General features: G+C 38.4%; 1 protein-coding gene across 1 annotated transcript in view; it reads left to right on the plus strand.

Moving 5' to 3' along the window:
• The first annotated feature begins 3,346 nt into the window (after positions 1-3,346).
• Positions 3,347-20,336, plus strand: part of LOC100498290 (WD repeat-containing protein 64) — a 32,676-nt gene continuing 15,686 nt past the window's right edge. The window contains exons 1-14 of the mRNA XM_018096134.2: positions 3,347-3,465; positions 5,701-5,732; positions 7,230-7,436; positions 8,884-8,972; positions 9,804-9,896; positions 11,457-11,502; positions 11,881-11,927; positions 12,123-12,240; positions 13,501-13,570; positions 13,837-14,077; positions 14,495-14,600; positions 16,423-16,574; positions 16,901-17,003; positions 18,963-19,069. Of these exons, the coding sequence (XP_017951623.2) occupies positions 3,366-3,465; positions 5,701-5,732; positions 7,230-7,436; positions 8,884-8,972; positions 9,804-9,896; positions 11,457-11,502; positions 11,881-11,927; positions 12,123-12,240; positions 13,501-13,570; positions 13,837-14,077; positions 14,495-14,600; positions 16,423-16,574; positions 16,901-17,003; positions 18,963-19,069 (1,511 nt within the window). The 5' untranslated portion in view covers positions 3,347-3,365. The remainder of the gene's footprint in view (positions 3,466-5,700; positions 5,733-7,229; positions 7,437-8,883; positions 8,973-9,803; positions 9,897-11,456; positions 11,503-11,880; positions 11,928-12,122; positions 12,241-13,500; positions 13,571-13,836; positions 14,078-14,494; positions 14,601-16,422; positions 16,575-16,900; positions 17,004-18,962; positions 19,070-20,336) is intronic.

The following is a 20,336-nucleotide window of genomic DNA, read 5'->3' on the forward strand; positions in this document are numbered from 1 at the left end:
TGAGGCAGGCAATTTATGATTTTGAGTTTCAAGTTTAATTTGCAAAGGACTTTTGTTATACAGCTTTTTATATGTGGGTGACAGGTCCCCTTTAAGATGGGGAACAATCTTGGAGAAATGGATCTTGACAGTCACGGGGCCGCTCTAGTCTGATACATTAAAGGAGAAGGAAAGGCAAAGTCACTTGGGGGTGCTAAAATGTTAAGCACCACAAAGTGATTTTAATCATTTACCTCGTACCCCGGGCTGGTGCCCCTGTTAGGAGAAAACAGCACCAGCCCTGGGTACCTGAAGCGATGCGCTTCCTCCTTCCGGCTTTGTTTTGCTGCGACTAACACAATAGGAGCATGCGCAGTAGAGTGAAAAGCCGACTTCTCCGTTAAAGTTCGGCTTTGCACTCTACTGCGCATGCGCGCGCGAGCGATACAGGAAGGAGGAAGCACTGCAGCTACCCCGGGCTGGTGCTGTTCTCTCCCAACAGGGGCACCAGCCTGGGGTAAAAGGTATGCGATTCAAGTCACTTGGGGGGCCTAACATTTTGGCACCCCCAAGTTACTTTGCCTTTTCTTCTCCTTTAAGCCATGCCATATCTGCATTTTCACAAGCAGATTATGCTGTTGTATTTCACTATCAATCATATTTGTACATGGATAACTAATAGCTGCTGTGTGTCTAGCAAACATGCTTTTTCTGCCTCTGGAAAGTCTATACATTTCACTGCCTAGCAAATGTAGCCAGTGATTGTGCCCCTATAGGGATAGAACTGGTCAGGCAACAGCTTCATGTTGTTATTTTAATTAGTCTTACAGTATAAGTTACAGGAAGTTATAGTAATATAAGTGCTTCTTGTATATATACAAATTTGACAGTATAAATAAAGTTCTTGCATATTATAATTATACACTTTATAGCATGCAAATAGCCAAAGAGTACATTATCTGTTACAAGGTTGGCAGTCTCTTACTTTCCTGTTGACCACAGATGTTTTGCTTAGCTATAGCAAATCAATGAAGAATTGAGTGAGATGAACACAGAGGCACTCAAGTAAAAATGGAACAATGCATAAAAGAACAGAGGAGGAAGTAGTTGTGGAAAGCACCTCATTCCTGCAGTAGATAATTATTTCTTTAATGAGGCAGTATTCACAATTGTACAAATTAGTTTAATGAATAGGATATCTGCTGATAAGGCTTTTTGCCTAGTGTTTTTATTAAGAAATTTGTAATGCACATGATTGCAGGACCTATAGCAGTGGTGCCCAACCAGTGGCTTGGGAGCAACATGTTGGATATTGCTCCGAGTGGCAAGTTTTGGTTGCATACATACCAGGTGTACTAGTTTGCATTACTGTACTGAAACGTGTGTGCTGTTCCCCAACTCTTTTTACATTTGAATGTGGCTCACTGGAAACAAAAGGTTGGGGTCGACCTATAGAAATACACATGCAGTAATGTGCCTAGGGATGTGTCTGCTTTTGTCTCAAGTGGAAATAAAATACATTTTTGAAGTAGCTACACTAACCTGTTATTACTTACACAATCTAGGAAGCATATTTTTGGACTATTGTTTACACACACAAACAAGTGATAATTGCACATGGGAGATTTTGTCATGATTTGTATGGTATATTCTTTATTCCTAAATGACATTGTTTAAATAGCAAATAATTCACTCTACCATTTAAACTTCTTTTGTTGAACCAACAAATGTATTTTTTTAGCTGTAATATTGGTGTGTAGGCAGTCATCTCAGTGCATTGTGTCTGATTCTGAGCTTTCAGAAGAAGCCAGCACTACACATTAGATCTACTTTCAGGTAAGCTGTTATTTCTCCTACTCCATGTAACTCCATGTAACTGAAGGAGTCATGAGCCAGACTTGGATCTTTTACTATTGAGTGCTATTGTGGTGCAGCAGTTAAGTATGACTAAATTAGAGCACAAGTCACATGGCTATGGCACCCTGGGAAATGAGGAATATGGCTAGCCCCATGTAAAATTTTAAAATTAAATATTAAAAAAATCTGTTTGTGTTTTTAAAAAACAGATTTCAAAATTCTGTTGGAGAAGGTCTATTAACTGAAGCGTTTTGAAAACAACATGTTTTTCAATGACAGTATTTCTTTAACAAATTCAGTGTGTCTAGGGCCAAACGATTGAATTATATTGGCGGCAATGGGGCAGGTTAGAAAATCTAGTCGGATCGGGCACCGCTTTGGCTCGTGGATGCGGCCCCCGATCCGACTAGATTTTCTAACCTGCCCGATTGAGATCTGGCCAATTTCAGTCCAGATATTGGTCAGGCAGGCCCGTCGGTAGCCCCCATACATGGGCCGATTAGCTGCCGAATTGGTCTAAGGGACCTTAAGGCTAGTGCCACACAGGGCAGACTCTCAGTTCGAGAATCTGCCCCTACGCTTTAAAAATCTGTTTTAAAGTTGTGCCTGCACCTGGAAGCATTGCTTCGAGTATGAACCCAGACCAAAGCAATGCTTCAGAGTACAGGAACTTACAGTATTGGCAGAATCTGCCTGTTGTGGCACTAGCCTAAAATGGACACAAGGCCTTGTGCATATTGACACTTGACACTATTCATTAAAAGGTACTTGTGCCCAAACACGTTCTATGCACTTCCACAACGCTGTGCTGAATGTCTTGCACCACTAATATTAACAAAGTCATTGTTTCTTAGTCATTTTATTAAAACTCTTAATAATGGAAATTACCCAGGAGGATGACCTAATGAAACTTTTTGTTAATAGTGCTGGCCTACTTTTATTTACCAGATTATCTGGTTAAATCATGATCTACCTTTTCGGCATCTTTTTGTTTTTAGGGAAATGTGCTGATTCTGGCAGACGTTTGCCTATCAACAGAAGTGTGTGCAACAGACACTGCATTTGATGTTCATTTAAGTGGGTTTTATTTTCCCTGAGGACTGCGGCATCCAAAATGCCCAGGTACCACAATCCTTATCTTCCTTCAGATTTCTAGTGCTTTGCATGGGAAAGGGAGCTGGTATAAGAAGCCAAAGGTAGTGCCAGTATGTGTTCTGCTCCTGCTAGCTTTATGTCACACATATATGGGTTTATGCAGCTAAAAAGTCATAGGAACAAGTCTCCCTGACATAAGCCTAATTGTGCAGGGCCAGTAAACGCACTATTTCCCTGGCAGACGGCAATATGAAGTGATTTTGTGCAGTGGCATACAAATGAGCATTTCTGCCTCTGTTTACTTGCATGGATTTAACTAAGCTGCATTTGGCACCAGGAAAGGTCAGTGACCTGTGAGGAAAGGTATTTGCATTCACTATTGTTTAACACTGTCACTGAATGTTTTTAAATTATGTCCCCATAGCAACCTGTGCATGGCCAACTCTGAGATTTTAGGTGTACACTGGCTTGCTGCTGGGAACGTCTTTCAGTCTTATTTCAGGATATGCCTTGAGCAGCACAGCATCTCATTCTGTAAGTATAGCACTATATATTTTTCTTTAATGCATCATACGTAATGATAACAACCATTTCTAGCTGCCTACAGGCTATATTTTTAGATTTGTTGTTACATCTTTCTTCATTTAAGGGTTTCTGTATTAAAGCTTCCTAAATCTATTTGCAGATTGGGGATTCTGGGAGTTGTAGTTCAGCAGCAGTAGGGGAGTAGCAGGAGACACCGCCTTGCTTTAATTTAATGTAGGAACAGTTATAATGCATCAAATATACCCAGAGCTTGTCAAATCCTGGTGCTGCTAGCTGAAACCTTGGGAAAATTACTTTACATGATCTTACTGTGATAGGATGTGCCAGTTCATGTAACATTAAGGCTGCAATTTAACATTTGTTCAGTTTAATATTAGGAATAATAATGAGAGGACAAAGCCAGCACATTGCTATTAATTACACATGTATGATAGACTTAACATACATACAACTACATAGACATTTCCAAGCAACTAATTTTTCTCTGCAATCTGATAATGATACAGAGTATCTGTCTATGATGCAGAGTATAAAGAATGTTACAAAGTGTCAGAGTCACAAAAGTCTCTGAAAACGGAGCAGAAAATCCCTTAATCATAACCCTATAAACAGGGTCAGACTGGGGGGTGCAGGGTCCGCACACCCCAAGGTGCCCCCTCCGGCCGCTTCCCCCGCACTCTCCTAACCCCCTGCAGGGCCCCCACCTGGCATCAGGCTCTACCAATTCTTACTTCAATGAATTTATGATAATAATTAATCACATTAGTAAATATGACTTTTCACCCGGGACACACACAGATAAATTATCTTTTTCTAGGTCTGTGTGCCTTGCATCTGTCAGCAGCCTCAAAGTGCTTAAGTTTTGCTTTGCTAGACATAGTGGGTCAGACAGGAGGGGGCTGCGAACAGACAACTCTAGGGGCCTAACTACAGAGGAAGCAGACCCTGATTGCAGGGGGGGCAGCAGTGTAGGGGGCCCTGAAAGGACCTAATTAGTGAGCAATTTTAATATATTTTGATAGAATAGGGCAACTTATCAATATATTGGGGGCACTTAATAAAAATTGCTGTGAGGCCCAGTTACACCACTGGACAAGCCCTTGGCGTGTCACTAAGGATGTCTCAGCAGTCTGGTTACAATCAGTTGCTAATCTGAGCTCTCTCACACTGTTTTGTGCAACAGAGGCCATAGGCTGCTAAACACACTAAGATGGTTTTCTATTGTAGGAGACAAACCAGTGTCACTTGTCAAACTAGGCATCATGAATACAGGACTGTACAGTGTGTCATACTTAACAAACTTTTGTGACAAATTTCAAAAAATGTTGGCAATTTACTAAAAAGTCTGCATGATGAATTCTGATTTGTTAATCTTGCATCCACTAACATCTACAACTAGCACTGTTTTGCCAGGGGTAAATGCGCCATTACAAAACTTTAAAAAATAAGGCAGTTTATTAAGTGAACCAATAAATTTTTTTCTCCATTATAAGGCTAAGTCACACAATCCTGAATCTCAGCCTGCTGGCATCGGCCTTTCCCTGTGACTGCACTCTGAGCCATTGCATTAGCCCAGCTGCAGACACATGAATCAGATTTCGGCATGAAATGCATACTTGTGCTCCATGTGCCTTCACCTGGGCCGACACAATGGCTCTGGGTGCCGATTCTTGGCATTGGAGATAAAGCCATATTTTCAGTGCTGTAACGTTCCATTCCTGGGTCCCCCCCCATACAGGCTTATCACCTTTTCATAAAATCTCTACCGACAGGGCATGGGGGGGTGCATGAGAGGGTGGGCAGTGATGTAAATGGGAGGTGTGATGATGTCACAGGGCAGAGTTGTGACATCAAAGGGGCTGAGCCAGGTCAACAAGGACTTAAACAATATGGAATTAGGTGAATATGGGAGTAAAAAGGGCAGGGGGGCAGATTGACAAATTATTTTTAAATTATCGACAAGTACATTGCCTCCTCTGCAGTTGCAGGGTCTGCTTCCCCGATATTAATGCCACTGCACTTAATGTGAATGATAAGAGTGTATTCACCAATACTCACGTTTCTGCTTTCCTCATTTGCAAAAGCAGCAATCCTTTTATGTATGAATTAAATAAGACTATAAAAACAATGACTCTAGCTAAATTTCTATGATTTTCACCACCAGAGCATGAAGAGACATAATACAAAAATATATACTGAATTAATAATATTTTATTCTTTTAGGTGTACAGAGCGTGTTGGCAATGTCTCTAAAGGTAATTTTATGTGACATTTCTTATAATTGTTATTATGAAAATCATGATCTATTCTATTGGAGTGCATCCATCTGAAGAAGCAATGATTTAAAGGAATCTTACATTGCACAGAGAAATATTTTGAGCTCTACTTTCCAAAACTTCTGTGAATAAATTGCAGGCCTCTTGCAGTTTAAGCCTTGCCTACGCAGTCATTGTCTCGCTGACAGGAAATCTACTAATATGTGCTGTCTATGTACCTTCCTCAGCCTGCCTCTCATGAATACATGGTGGCTGAATGCTAAAAGTGCTGTATACATGAGGGGAGTAAAGGTCTTTTTGTCTGGTTTTTAAGCATATAATCCTGTAGTGCGAAGTGCATTTTTGCACTTTGCACCCTCACTATTTTGCACGCACTTTCAAATAGAAATTGGAAGGAACACTGAAATGGATTGGGGCTATAAATGGTACTTTTCAAAGCTGGGGTAAGAGTGCCAAAATTTCAAACTAAGATCTGGGGACAGACAGGAAGGAGTAGAGTCATAGCCAAAAGGTAAGAAATCTGTTTTAGAAACAGTACATCTTCCCTTACTTCCTGCAGAACACACTAAATGGGCATCTTTTATGAAAAAGTTGGTGGAAGAGAGGACTTTTCCCAAGGACCATAGTCCTGAAACGGAGCCTGTCCTTTTGAAAAAAAAAAAAAAAAAACTAGACTGGGGCAACTCCCCAAGCTTCTTATATTTTTTAATAAGACATGTAATACATCTATACCAGCACTAGTAATTTTCTATAATATCCATGATTCTGATGGAAATTGTTAGGGTACAGAAGCCTTTTAATTGTATAGGGACTGTTAAAGTGGAACTTTAGGCTTGGACTGGGATTCCAAATAAGCCCTGGCATTTCAAGTACCCAGAGGCCCAAACAGCCCCCACCAGCACACTAAATAATAACTGTCTATGGGATTGTCCTCATGGGCATTTCTTGCATTTAGCTGCATTCCACCTGCGCTCTGCGCTTACAGTGAAACGCAGGTGCTGCAAATTCTGTGCTGCAACCATTTTTGTATTTGCACTGTAGCAGGTTGAACTGTCACCACCAGATAAGCAAGCCAAGTCCTTCTTATGTCTTACTATCTTGAATTCATTTTCACAATACTATAATTTCTCACAAAAAATGTTTGGGTTATAGTTCAGCACAAATACTGTATACGGGAAACAGGAAAAATAAATAACCAGTTCAGACCAGACCACCAATGGACACAGGAGATGACTATATTTAGAGAGGTTTAGTGCAAACTTTAGGGATGCCTTTCTGGCAAAGAAATTTTTATTTTTTGGGCTGTGTTTGCTAGTTGTGCCAAGTGTGATGTTATTGATGATTTAGATGATCAATACTCTTAGTACTTATATCTGTTAGTATGGTGTTGCTCCTGTAACTAACACAAACTTGTATGTGAGAGGCAACTCAATGTTATTTCTTTTCATTTTGTTTTTTTTTTTACTTCAATTGCAGCTGGGAAATTGGGAAATGCTGGCTCAACAACAACGAAACAAAAAAGTCTCATTCCACCTTCCTGCCACAGTGGCTGAGACACCCCACAGAGAGCCATTAATTCAAATCTCTCCCATGCCGGACAACTCCTTACTGGTAGTTGGTCAAGATGGACTCATCTCTGTTTGGACTTCTGATCTTAAACTGAAGAAGAATAGATTCATACTGGTTAGAGAATATATTTGTTATTCATATTAATACAGAATAGTTACTTTCTTAAGTGTTTCATAAGTATTTAATGAGATTACCATGTTTTCAATAAAAGCAAGGACTCTAAGGTCTCATGCTTTTGTACTCTCTTAGGACTCCTTTGTGCCTTCTAATGGCCTTATACATTGCAGTAGGGGGTATATTATTCACTGGGTCATCATTTAATTGACAGGGAAATTCCAAGATCTGAGTGCTGCAGAATTTTATGCCATCTGGAGAGGTTCTGTTCTTTTTGCATTTAGTTTATTTTCCAAGAACAATATTTCATTAATCTTTTGCAAAGCAGTTGGATATGCCTGTCACTTTTAAAGCAGAGCACCAAAAATAAATTAAACAATATTTGAATAATTTTCTCTGACTAGAAGAAACAGGCTCATTTTCTGCTCCAGTAGATTCTGCTACCCAGTGGCACTCTGGAAACAGATAGCATTGTAAAATGGAGGCCAGAGACAGGCTAAATACATACATTTCTATGCCTGCATATAGTTTTTTAATATCTGCTTTCCTCTTTTGACCCTTTTCCATTAATTCAAATGGGAGGTCACTGGCAGCCATAAAATTATTGCTTCTTGAAGCTACAATGTTATTGTTAATGTTACTTTATATTACTCTTTCTATTCAGACCATAACTTATACAGCTGGTTGCTATGGTAATTTGATATATCACTGGAGCTCTAATCTGTATACTCCGTTGCTTAGGAATTCCGAACTTTAATATACATAATGTGTAACAGATGCCATTCATATCCAGCAGTTGTGCTTGTGAACTTTACATTTTATTGAGACATTTTATTGGTGATCCCTAGCAACCATATAGCTGCTAAAATTTCATACTGGAGAGCTGTTGAACAAAATAAAATAGCACTCTCTACAACACTCTCTTTACTGCTGAGCTGCAAGTAGGAGTGATAAGAACTCCGGGATCACAGCCTGAAAATAATAGAGGGGAAATATTTTGTATGAGTATGAAGTTATGCTATATAAAAATACACTAAAATGGATTACAGTTGGTTGGTTAACTGGTACAGATATGGGATCCCTTGTCCAGAAAGTTTAGAATTACGGAAAGGCCATCTCCCATAGACTCCATTATAAGTAAATAATCCTTTTTCTCTGTATTAATAAAACAGTACCTTGTACTTGATTCCAACTAAGATATAATGAATCCTTATTGGGGGCAGAACAATCCTGTTGGATTTATTCTATATTTAAAAGATTTTTTAGGAGACTTAAGTTATGGAGATACAAATTACAGAAAGATCCCTTATCCGGAAAACCCCAGATCCCAAACATTCTGAATAACAGGTCCCATACCTGTAGCTGACTTCTAACTGTGTCACGTTATTTATGCAAAAAGCCAATCAGTATAGAAAGCAATGACTTATTTTATCTCAATATTTTTCAGGATGAGAACAAGCAACAGAACAGAAAGATGAAATGGATTGCTGACTTGACACTTATGCCTCAATATAATAAGCTGATAGTTGGGACATGGTAGGTCTGTGATAAACTGCACCAATACCTTTTCAGCTTGATTTTTGTATACGTGTGCTCACTATGGGCAAGGTTTAATTTGACGAGAAAAACTTCTCTTCTGATTTGGTAGCAGATTTTCAAAGACTTTAATAGAGTTTTTATGTGATAAACAGTGAGATAAGTATTTCATTAAAATGATTTGTCCCCTATGTATGAGCAGAGCAATATCTGGATGTCAGTATATAACAAACAAACATTGATTGTAATAACATTATGGGGAAGATTTATCAAAAAAATAAATCTGTCCCTTGTTGTCTATGTTAGTCTCCAGATGAACTTTGTGTTGATAAAATCAGAAAACTTGGGGTACTCCAAGAAGTATAACATAATTGTAAAATTGTTTGTACCTTGAAGAACACATGAAGGCATCAACCTTCTACAGTAGAGGCTGTCAGAGCTGTCTGATTCCAATATTCAAACTCTTTTTTATGAACTCAAGAAGTCACCATTTTGCAGAAGCTCCCACTACAAAGCTGAATCAGTTTTGTATATTATAGTATGAGTTGTAAATATATTATCACCTGCTCGCCTAATTCTCCTTCGAATTTTAGTGTGTTCCTGTTTCCTAGACACCGGCTACACATAGGAATGGCACTCACTTTCATGGCAAACACTTAATCATTTTTAGAAAGCTGCAGAATGACTGGTGAAGACAATCACCATTTGAAGGGGTGAAAGGAAAAGCAACACCAAAAAATGAGAGGTTTTAAAGTAATTAAAATATAATGTACTGTTGAAAAATGTTTATTAATATAGATATTAATGGGGCTAATATTCTTGTTTTTACAGTGACAGAGAACTCCGTTTTTATGAACTTTCTAACTTTGAACCCTACTGCCAAATAATTGGTCTTGAAACTCTACCCTTGCACTTGGGATACAGGTAATTGTGTTTAATGAGGCTACTGGCACAATGGTGCTTCATGGCAGGGTTAGCTAATAATTAATAGGATTTCTTGTGTAAAAATCTGTATTATTTTAATTACAAACATGAATACAAACTTAAATTGCTTAAGAAATAAATAAGTATATGTACAGTTATGGAAAGTCCAAAGTTAAACTTTACACTTACCCCAAACAATCTCTGCTTTTGTACATAACTCTAAAGCAGGGGTCCTCAAACTTTTTAAGCGAGGGGCCAGTTCATGGTCCCTCAGACTGTTGGGGGGCCTGACTATTCCTCTCATCTCTCCCAGCTCCCCACTGTTTGTTGAGTCCTCTCATCCTCCCTCCCGCTGCCCACTGAGTCCTCCCTCTTCCAGTTCCCCCCGCTCCGTCCATCCTCCCTCTCACTGCCCACTGAGTCCTCCCTCTTCCAGCTCCCACTCCCCGCTGAGTCCTCTCTCTGCCAGCTCTGTTCGTCCTCTCTCTCCCAGCTCCTCGTCCCACTCCCTGATGAGTCCTCTCTCTCTGCTGCCAGGGATGAGGATGCAGCAGGGGCCAGCTAAATTACCCTGGGGGGCCGATCCGGCCCACAGGCCATAGTTTGAGGATCCCTTCTCTAAAGTGTGTACTACTTGCAGGCATTTGTTTATTTACACAACATGAGTTAATCACAATGGTGGCGGGGCACTTTTGTCAGGTTGGGGCCAAAAAATTTATCTTAACCTGGTCACACACTGAACAGTAAAAATGCATACTTTTGCAATTCCATGTTTTTCTAATTAGAAGGGATATATTTGTGTCCTCTGGGGAGATTTATAGTGTATATTGTATATGATTCCAGAGAGACTTTTATATTGCATCTATATACTGTATATAGTATTTCTAGTACGTGATGAAGACCCTACTTAGGTTCTTTTTCTCCAGTGTGTCCATACACATCTTAGACTGCTTGTATTCTTAACTACAATCTTTTACTCCTTTTATTGATTCCCACCTCTCTGCATTAGGTGTCTGTAGTTGCATAATGTGTTATGCTTGCATTTAAACCACATTCCACACTATATAGACACCAGCCTATACATCTTTAAATACAAGTTTGCTCCAGGTCTTATAGCCCATAGAAACCTACTTAGATATTTCCTTCTAGACCTGTAGGGGCTAAATATCCAGTCGCGGCGACTTATTGCCGTAACAATACCCCATTAAAATACATGAGTCAGGGTGTAGGAAATGTACCATGTGGTACAAGTCACTGCAACTTTTTACTGTAGCAATTAGTCGCCGCTACTGCATTTAAAAAAAAACGAATTGCCCCATCTGTTTTAACCCTAAAAACTACCTGTAGATTGTTGCTACTGGTTACTATAACTGGACATTATAATTGTTGTTACATTAGCCCCATAGTCTTTTATATGAAGAGGAATCAGTTGTTAGTGCAACAATCTCAGTGATTATCATGAATGCATAACCAGTGATGCTGTGTCAATATGAAGTTGCAGAAATTTCTATTTTCAGATAACAATTCAAGTAACCACTCTATTATCTGTTTATCTTTTAGTACTAGAGATACTGATGAGGGTGTCCTATATTTTGGTGATGAGCAAGTAAGTTTTTAAATTGTGTTATCAGGGGTGTGTTATCAGGTGTGAAAAATCCAATGACAAAATGACACAAACTATTGCCACCCTTTATGTCTTTGGGAAACGTGCAAACATTACACGTTCATGCCATTCCCATAAACTTGGTAAGTGTGTGGTGTTTTGACAGCACATTTTGACCAGATAAGGTGTCCTTAGCCTGACAGGGACCAGTACAATACTGGCTTTTGTAACGTATACGTGGCTTTCCCGCTTAAATAGTTATGCACAGGAACCCTTTATAAACTACAACAAACACTGATTTTCACATGTAATAGTTTACATTTATGAGAGAAAATATTTTATTGACTTTTGAGTAATATTGATATTTGTCACTATATTTAGGGTTGCATCAATGTCATCCTTATTTCAAGTGTGGCAGAAACTATAAGGTTAGTATAAAATTAAGATTATATATAACATTATATACAGATGAAACTGAAATCCATTCTCAAGTGAAACAAGATCAAGATAGCATTCTGTTACAATATAAAATAAATGTTCTATTTGTTACATTTTACAACAAGGGGTACATTATTCCCTATATAAATGTCACTTTACAATGCAATGTATGATGTTATTCTCAGGAGCTGGACCAAGTGTCAGATTATTGATGACATCCCAAGTGTCTCCATGGACATTATCGAGAGTGCGGGTCATGTTAAATTAATTCGTTGGAAGGTTCACAATGACTGGGTTACACAGGTAAACATGGTTTTTTTAATATACATAAAAAGTACATACACGGCATGCTTCACCAAAGGTGTCAGCTTTGAGCCAGTGGCTCTGTCCATATGCATGCAGAAAAAAAGCTCTTGTATTTGGGGTTTGGCATCCCTGAAATCTCTCTAAAGATCTACCTACACCCCTGAACAACACAGATTTGGACCTAATAACTTTCCAAGTGTGTCTAGAAACATTACTTTCCCACAACATTAAAAGTGCATTTACACAGCATTTTCTGCAGATTAGTGCTTGGTATAGGGAATTACCTATGCTGAAATACTGTGTACTTACTCCTATAACTAATAAAAGGTAATACATTTGCCCATGTGCAGTAAGCTATAGCAACCAACAAGATCTTTGCTTTTATACAGGTGAGCTTTAAAGACTACCTGATGATTGGTTACAATGGGTTACTGCATCTCTTTGATTATTGCATATCCCCAAAAGTCTTTGGAGATATTTAATGAACAAAATGAGGGATTTTTTCCATATTTTAAAAATATGATTATTATACATTATGTATGGCATGATCAGCTTTCAAAGACATCAAATGTTCTTTGCTAGCTTCCTCGAGTGAGTAAGATGGCCATATGTGGGACAACCTTCCTATTATCTGGTTTGGTTCACCCTAGCTAATATGTATTTTAAAAATAATACTGTACGTGTAGCCTGACTATTAGGGGAGGTATGCTATATGGCAGTGGTGCTAAAATACAATGTACCCCATTAAGGCAATAAATATTTTGTATATCTATGAAAAAAGTTCTGTGTCCACTGATTTATTGATGCTTCCAATTTCAATAAAACAAATTGCAGATAGACTTCTATTGAGTTCAGGGCCAGATTTCTTCAGAGGGCACCCAAAGGCTGGCATTCTACATCTCCCCTGCCCCTACCCCCTCCTACATGACTGCACACATGCAGATACTTTGTTCCTGCATCCAGAGCACAGGGGGCAGAGTGCGCTTAGATACATAATGTCCTGCATGCCTAGTCCCTAGTGCCCTGGATATAAGGAAGCTTAAGGACCATGTGGGCAGCATGATGCACCTTAATTTGTGCGCCCTGGGCCCGTGCCTTTGTTGCCTTGCCACAAATCTGGGCCTGATTGAGTTTTCATGAAATAAACCACGAAGTATGTTATTCTCATCAAATCGAATGTGTGACATATATAATGATCACTTATCAGCAAGTGAATGCAATAATTTTATTTTTTTGTTTTTTTACTTTTAATTGCAGATCAGATATGTTAATGCAATAGACTCTATTATCTCAAGCTCCAATGATGATTACACTGCCCTTGTAATAGGTAGGTATATAATCAAACTGTCCTGGTAGTGCTCACCTTTGCAGTGATCCAGGGCTGAAACTTGTGGAAGAAATCATGCTATATACAGTACAAAGGAAAAAGTCAGGATTGTGTGTTGTGTTAATTATACTTTTTATTTTTTTTTGTAATTACTGTTCCATACATATCACATTGTAAATATGTTCTTATAAATGTATTTGTTACTATCTCTGAACTGATCCTTTGCTGAAAAATGTACATTTAACATGTTCTGAAATTTTGGACAGGATGTGTTGAGGGTACTAAAAATATGCAGAAAAGACTGAAGGATCTCATGGATTCCAGTAGCACAAGGAGTAAGCGTTCCATGCTGTCTGGGAATGTCCCTCCCAAAAGAAATATCAGCGACGAATCTTTATTCAAAGTGAAAAGAGGTGTAAAGGCTTTTGATTTTTGCAAAGAGAACAACATCCTTGTGACAGGAGGGCTAGATAGGATTGTTCGTATCTGGAATCCATATGTGCCTGGGTAGGTTTAATTTTCAATATTTTCAATATTTGTTTTATGCAAGTTGAAATCAACAATCATTGACTCAAAAAGTCTTAATTCTTGCATCCAAGGTAGGCTTACCCCGGTGTTAAAGGGAAATATACCCCCCCCCCCCCCTTTTTGACATGAGCTAATTTAGGCTTATGTAGAAAAGATGCTGAAGCACTATTTGAACTTTCAAAAAGAAACATAAAAGTATTTTTTTACAGAGACATACCTATTCATAAGGAAACCATACTAGCCTCTCTTCTCCACCCCCATTGTAATAGTTGTTTTAGGCATTCCTGGGGTTATCAAGGATGTGTTTCCACATTTGCCATTTATTTGGTGCTATATTTGGCATTTGTTAGAATTAAAAGTCTGAACTCACCCTGCTTTATATGACCCATTTTCTAGATGGCCGACTGGTTTACTGCGTGGACACTCTTCACCTATTACTTTTCTACAAATTGCTGATGAAAACTCAAAGATCTACTCAGTATCAACAGACTGCACTGTCATGGTATGCATGACATATTTTAGTACAGGTATAGGACCCATTATCCAGAATGCTCGGGACCAAGGGTATTCCGGATAAGGGGTCTTTCCGTAATTTGGATCTCAATACCTTAAGTCTACTAAAAAATCAATAAAACATTAATTAAACCCAATAGGATTGTTTTTCATCTAATAAGGATTAATTATATCTTAGTTGGAATCAATTGCAAGGTACTGTTTTATTTCTACATAGAAAAAGGAAATCAGTTTTAAAATTTTGAATTATTTGATTAAAATGGAGTCTATGGGAGACGGGCTTTCCATAATTCGGAGATTTCTGGATAACGGGTTTCCGGATAAGAGGTCCGATACCTGTACTTTTAAAGAATACTGAAATATATTAATGTTCCTTCAGCCAGGGAACAGAGGGAACAAGTAAGTCTGGAACTGTAAGTCTTTTTGTTAGTAAAGCAGAGATGATGGCTGTTATGGCAGCTCTACATAATTTCTTGATGCCTAATCTTCAAATCCTAAATTTGAGATTAAACCTCGCACTATAGCTATTTTATGGGTGCACTTGAATGTAGTAAAGAACTGGGTTAAGTGACAAGGAAAGACACACACTTGATCAAGGCACACCATATAGGAAGTTAAAATAAACCTTTATTTATAAGACTTCTAAAAAATTAGTTTAAAAAACATGTACGGGGGATAGGAAAGGTTAAAAGGAAAAGCAGCCCTATGTTTGTTGAAATTAGAACAGTTTCACTTTCTATGTTGCAACATTGTAACAGTATCGCAAAAAGGAAGAATTTTGTTCTGCTGGAATTGCTACTAAGAGACAGTAAGGGTTGGGAGTCTACGAACCAAGCATGGATAGATCACACTGTATCAATTGTTAGATGCCTGCATGTGTTGGTAAGGTAAGTATAGGTTTCGCCACAGTGATACCTTAAAAGTCCTAAATACACCTTGTGTCATTCACACCCAACTAAAAATGTGTGGGAGTTATAGTTAGCATTCCATACCCGGGTCAGGGTCAAACTATGTTGCCACGACCTTAAGGGGGAAAATGGATGTTTTAATAAGTCAGTTTGGACTCTATTACAGAATTACGCCAGAAGGGGCTAAGTTATATACAGAGCTACATCCTTGAGCTGACCTTTATTTCGTCGCTATAATTAAGTGCTTGAAATTAAGTCATTCGTTAGGACACAATTATTCTTTATTTCTTACGGCGCAAGATAGCTCTTTATAATATCTGGGAACTGTTCAACAATAGCTGGGTAAAATTCAAGTTCTCAGCTCAGCTATTATCTTGACCAGAAATTGAATATCATATGCCATAATCTTCAAATCCTGGCTATATATTTAAAGGAGCAGTTTACCTTTAAATCAGCTTTTAGTATGATGTAGACAGCGTTATTCTGAAACAAGTTGCAATCAGCCTTTATTTTTTTGTCTTTTCGAATGATTTAGTTGTTTGTTCAGCAGATATCTGGTTGCTAGGATCCAATTAACCCTAGCAGTCAGTCAGTGGCTTAAATGAGAGCTTGGATTACGAATAGTAGAGGGGCTGAATAGAAAGATAAATAATAAAGGTAGCAATAACAATAATAATAGATCCCATACCTGTATATGTACATTTAATATAATGGGTAGGAGCTATTGTAATGTTTAATCTTTCATTGCTTCCTGTGCAGTAAAAAAAATGCCATGTTTCTATAAGGGTTTCATGGCCAAGTGGAAGTAACAATTAAAATGTAGCAAAGGCTGCCAAGTACTTGTAAATCACACTATTCTTTTAATCATGACACTCACTGTATCTATGCATTTCACTATAACAGGTCTGGGACATTGAAGAACATACATGTCTGATCAATGTCATATCCAAAGCAAGTCAGATCAAAGGGGAAATTGCCACATGCTTCTTTTCCTCACAATTCCGGGCGCTTTACATTGCAACGGATTCCTTTTCTATGTTACAGCTTCAACATAGGCAAGTAAGCAACTACAGTTTTCATGTGTCCAGAAAAGCACAATAATCTTAAATAAACTATGGGGTTTATGCAGTAACAAGGGCAATGTTTGCCCCAGTCCAGTAACCAATATCAGCCAAATTTTTGCTTTTGTTAGTTTATCTGACCAGAGAAAAGTAAAAGCCAACTGCTAATTCGGTACTTTAAGTTAATAAAGGGAACACGTGTTCCAGGGTGCCTACCCCTAAATAGATTTAAAGGTGCAAACTTTGCCCACATTGCTCCATATATGCAATTCTTTAAAAGCTCAAATATAATATACATTTCCCTGTTTTGTCTTCTACAGTATTACACACCCTGATGTCCCATCTGTTTCCCACAAGGAGCCAGTCACCTGCTGCCAGTATAACCAGTACTTAGAACAAGTTGTCAGCTGTTCAGAGGGATCGGTGGGTAATCAATGTGAAATTGTATATGCCAAATAATGGCCACTTGTGCTCTGGGTGTAGTGTTAATATGACAACATCTGTAAGGGGTAACCTTTTAGGTACTCACATGTATACCTTTGTGTCTGTTTGTTTTAATCATAGTACACAAAGGCCATTAGCTTTGAATACCTTCTGTTTATATCATGTTTGAGCTCTTATGTACAGGACTATTTTTTGTATAAAGCAATATCTGTGTATACAGTAATATTAGTATACCTCTCTGTACTTTAGACATGGGCTTTATCACCAGGATTTTATATTAACCATATTCCTTATTATATTTTGCCTACTATAAGGGACAATTCAGTATTTTGCCTTAAGTTGCATAATCGTTGAACTGATCAGTTTGACAGAATTCAAGTGGAACTGTGCTAAACTGTGCTTAGTATGGGACCTGTTATCCAGAATGCGTGGGACCTGGAGTTTTCCAGATAGAGGATCTTTCTGTATGTTGAATCTCCATTGCTCAAGTATGCTAAAATATCTTTTAAACATTAAATAAAGGCAATAGGATTATTTTGCCTCCAATAAGGATTAATTATATCTTAGTTGGGATCAAGTACAAAGTACAGTTTTATCACTACAGAGAAAATTTTTTTTTACATTTTGAATTATTTAATTAAAATGAAATCTATGGGAGATGAGCTTCAGATAACAGATCCCATAACTGTACTGGGTATAGATTTATTGCTTTTCTTTGTACAGTCATAGTTTTTTTTCTTCTGTGGCTCTGTTGTTTGGTCCATGTTATGTTCATCCATTTGCCCATGGCCACACAACCAGAGACCCATACTGATGTCTCCTAGGCCACAGTTCCATGGTCAGGGTCAGACTTGGGGATGCAGGGCCCACCTGGGCTCCTGCCCCAGGGGCCCTGCAGGTGCCCCCACCTGCTGCATCCCCTAACCCACCTCCCGCAGGAGCCCCCCTAACCCATTGCAGGGTTCTCCATGAGTGCGCATAAATTTAACGTGTCAGGGGAGGAACAGTCAGGCAGGGGGAGCACCGGCAAAGGTCGGGTCTGGACCACTAGGGCCCACCGGGATTTTTCCCAATCCAACCCTGTCCATTGTGGTTTCTTACAGAAAGAGTATCAGACTCATAATAGATCTTTTGGAGCACATAATAAGAATTAGTTCCACAAAATAAATTACTGAGGATATTAAAAAAAAGAGAAAGAAAAAAAACACAATCACCAAGTAGAGAATCACCATCATAAAACTAAAAATGGCCATACACGCACTGATAATATCATAGAATTTTTTTGTAAATGTACGGTGGTCCAAAGATACCAACTGGTATCCATCCACTAAGGATTTCAGTCAGTTTATGAATCAACCATGTTTGAAAATTGAATCTGTCAACGTGGTATATGGTGCATCTGCAGTTGGGAAATGAGGAGCAAGCCATCTTTATTTACATTTTATTTTACTCAAAATATTTTAATTTGAGTGAAATGCCCAGTAATGTACCTATAACCTAGTGAGCCAGGTGTACTCTAGCTGAGATATGTGATTTTCTAGACACAACTCTTAGAGGCAGATTGATCAAAATGTAAGATTAGAGCTCACTACAGGAAAATTCACACACTTTCTATTCAATACCCTGAGATTTTTAGAAGCGTATGTATCAAATGATGAGTTTTTAGTTTCACTCATTGATAAATATGCTTCACATTTTGATAAATCTGCTCCTTACTTTCCAGTTTCATTCCTGGGGTCCTTTTTATATGTCCAAAGCCTACTGACTATATAAATGAAAAAATGAGGCTCTCCAGGTTTTGCTGGACTACAGCTTCCATCGTGATCTTTACTTTTTTGAATTCCTGTCTTCAGCCACTACACAGCGTGTGCGTTTCTGTAAGCGTGTGTGCATGCAAAATGTAATTTTATAACTTATTCTAAACAATCTCATGTGTAGGTTATAAAGATATGGGACCTTCTCACAGGAAAGCTTGTTTCCGAAGTCAGAGGAGCTCATGGGAGCGCTGCTATCACTTGCCTGGCCTTGGACAATACTGGTAGCAGGTAAGAACTGAACAGAAAGGGCTCATTTTACCAACAGTGGTAAAACCACAGATTTCCTCAGTGCAGTTCTACATTATTATTGTTATTATTAACATGTATTTATAAAGCACCAACATATCCCATAGTTCTGTGCAATATAAGGATGCATATATTAATCATACATATGCAAGAGGTAAAGGTGGCCCTGCTCGTTAGAGCTTACAGTCTACAAAAAAAACAATCAGATTTTTGCTTTCTTTAGATACAGTAGATCAATGGTTGGCAAACTATTTTTCAATCAAACTTTTAAGTCCAGCCTTTGGTCAAGGCGCCCCTAGCTCATGAAATGGGTACTGATATTGGTATATCAGTCATTTAGCCATTGTTCCAATAATATCTAGCTCAGCGAAAATACAATCACTCCAAGTCTCACCATGCCTGATCTTTAAGATGAGTTTTTGGGTGTATCTAGCAGAGCAAATGGCCATTCTACCCAATGTTCACCCTAACTAGCTTTCAGGCTGAGCCCCCCTCTGCCACTGCTCCAAGTTCCCCCAGGGAGGATCAGTCCCACAGTTTGGGAGCCACTGCTTTGATTTTTGATGTTAATCAAGTCTGAGTATGTTTTAATTACATTCACATTTCAGATTACTTATTTATGAGAACCTTCTATCTATCTATCTGCCTGTCTGTCTATGTATCTATATATCGATCTAGTATGAAAAGGCATACATTCAGAAGGATGGAAATGTAAATGCATCTTGGAAATGAAATGACAATATGAAAGCACCATGCTCATTAATATACAGTATATATTATTAGTCCAATGCAGCCATAAATATCCAGATATTCAATTCACACAATGCTCAATAGTCTATGTAATCAAAAATCCTGGTTCAGTTCAAATAACCATATTTTTAAATTTATCTTCACTGAAAACTGGACTAAAGAATGGAACTGATACAGCAATTAAAACAGGCATTACAATTGGAAGAAAACATTTTGGATGCATTATATATATTGTGATGTCCATTTGGAAGAAACATATTCAGTTTTCTGTTGTCACTGGTTCTTTAATAGGAGCAGCTGGAAGGGAAATTTAAGGAGAGAAAAACTGGAAGCAGATGGTATTTAACTGCATAGCTGTCAGAGTTCCAATTAGCTCTAATTACTTAAAATGTAAATGTTGACAAGATAATATATATGAAGCTGGGGAGTCATGAGATTATGTAGTTAGAAAGCACTCATTGAATCCTTTGCTGCTGTGTGGATGTGGCAATCCAATAAA

This window comes from Xenopus tropicalis, chromosome 1 (genome assembly GCF_000004195.4).
Source record: "Xenopus tropicalis strain Nigerian chromosome 1, UCB_Xtro_10.0, whole genome shotgun sequence".
Lineage (NCBI taxonomy): Eukaryota > Metazoa > Chordata > Amphibia > Anura > Pipidae > Xenopus > Xenopus tropicalis.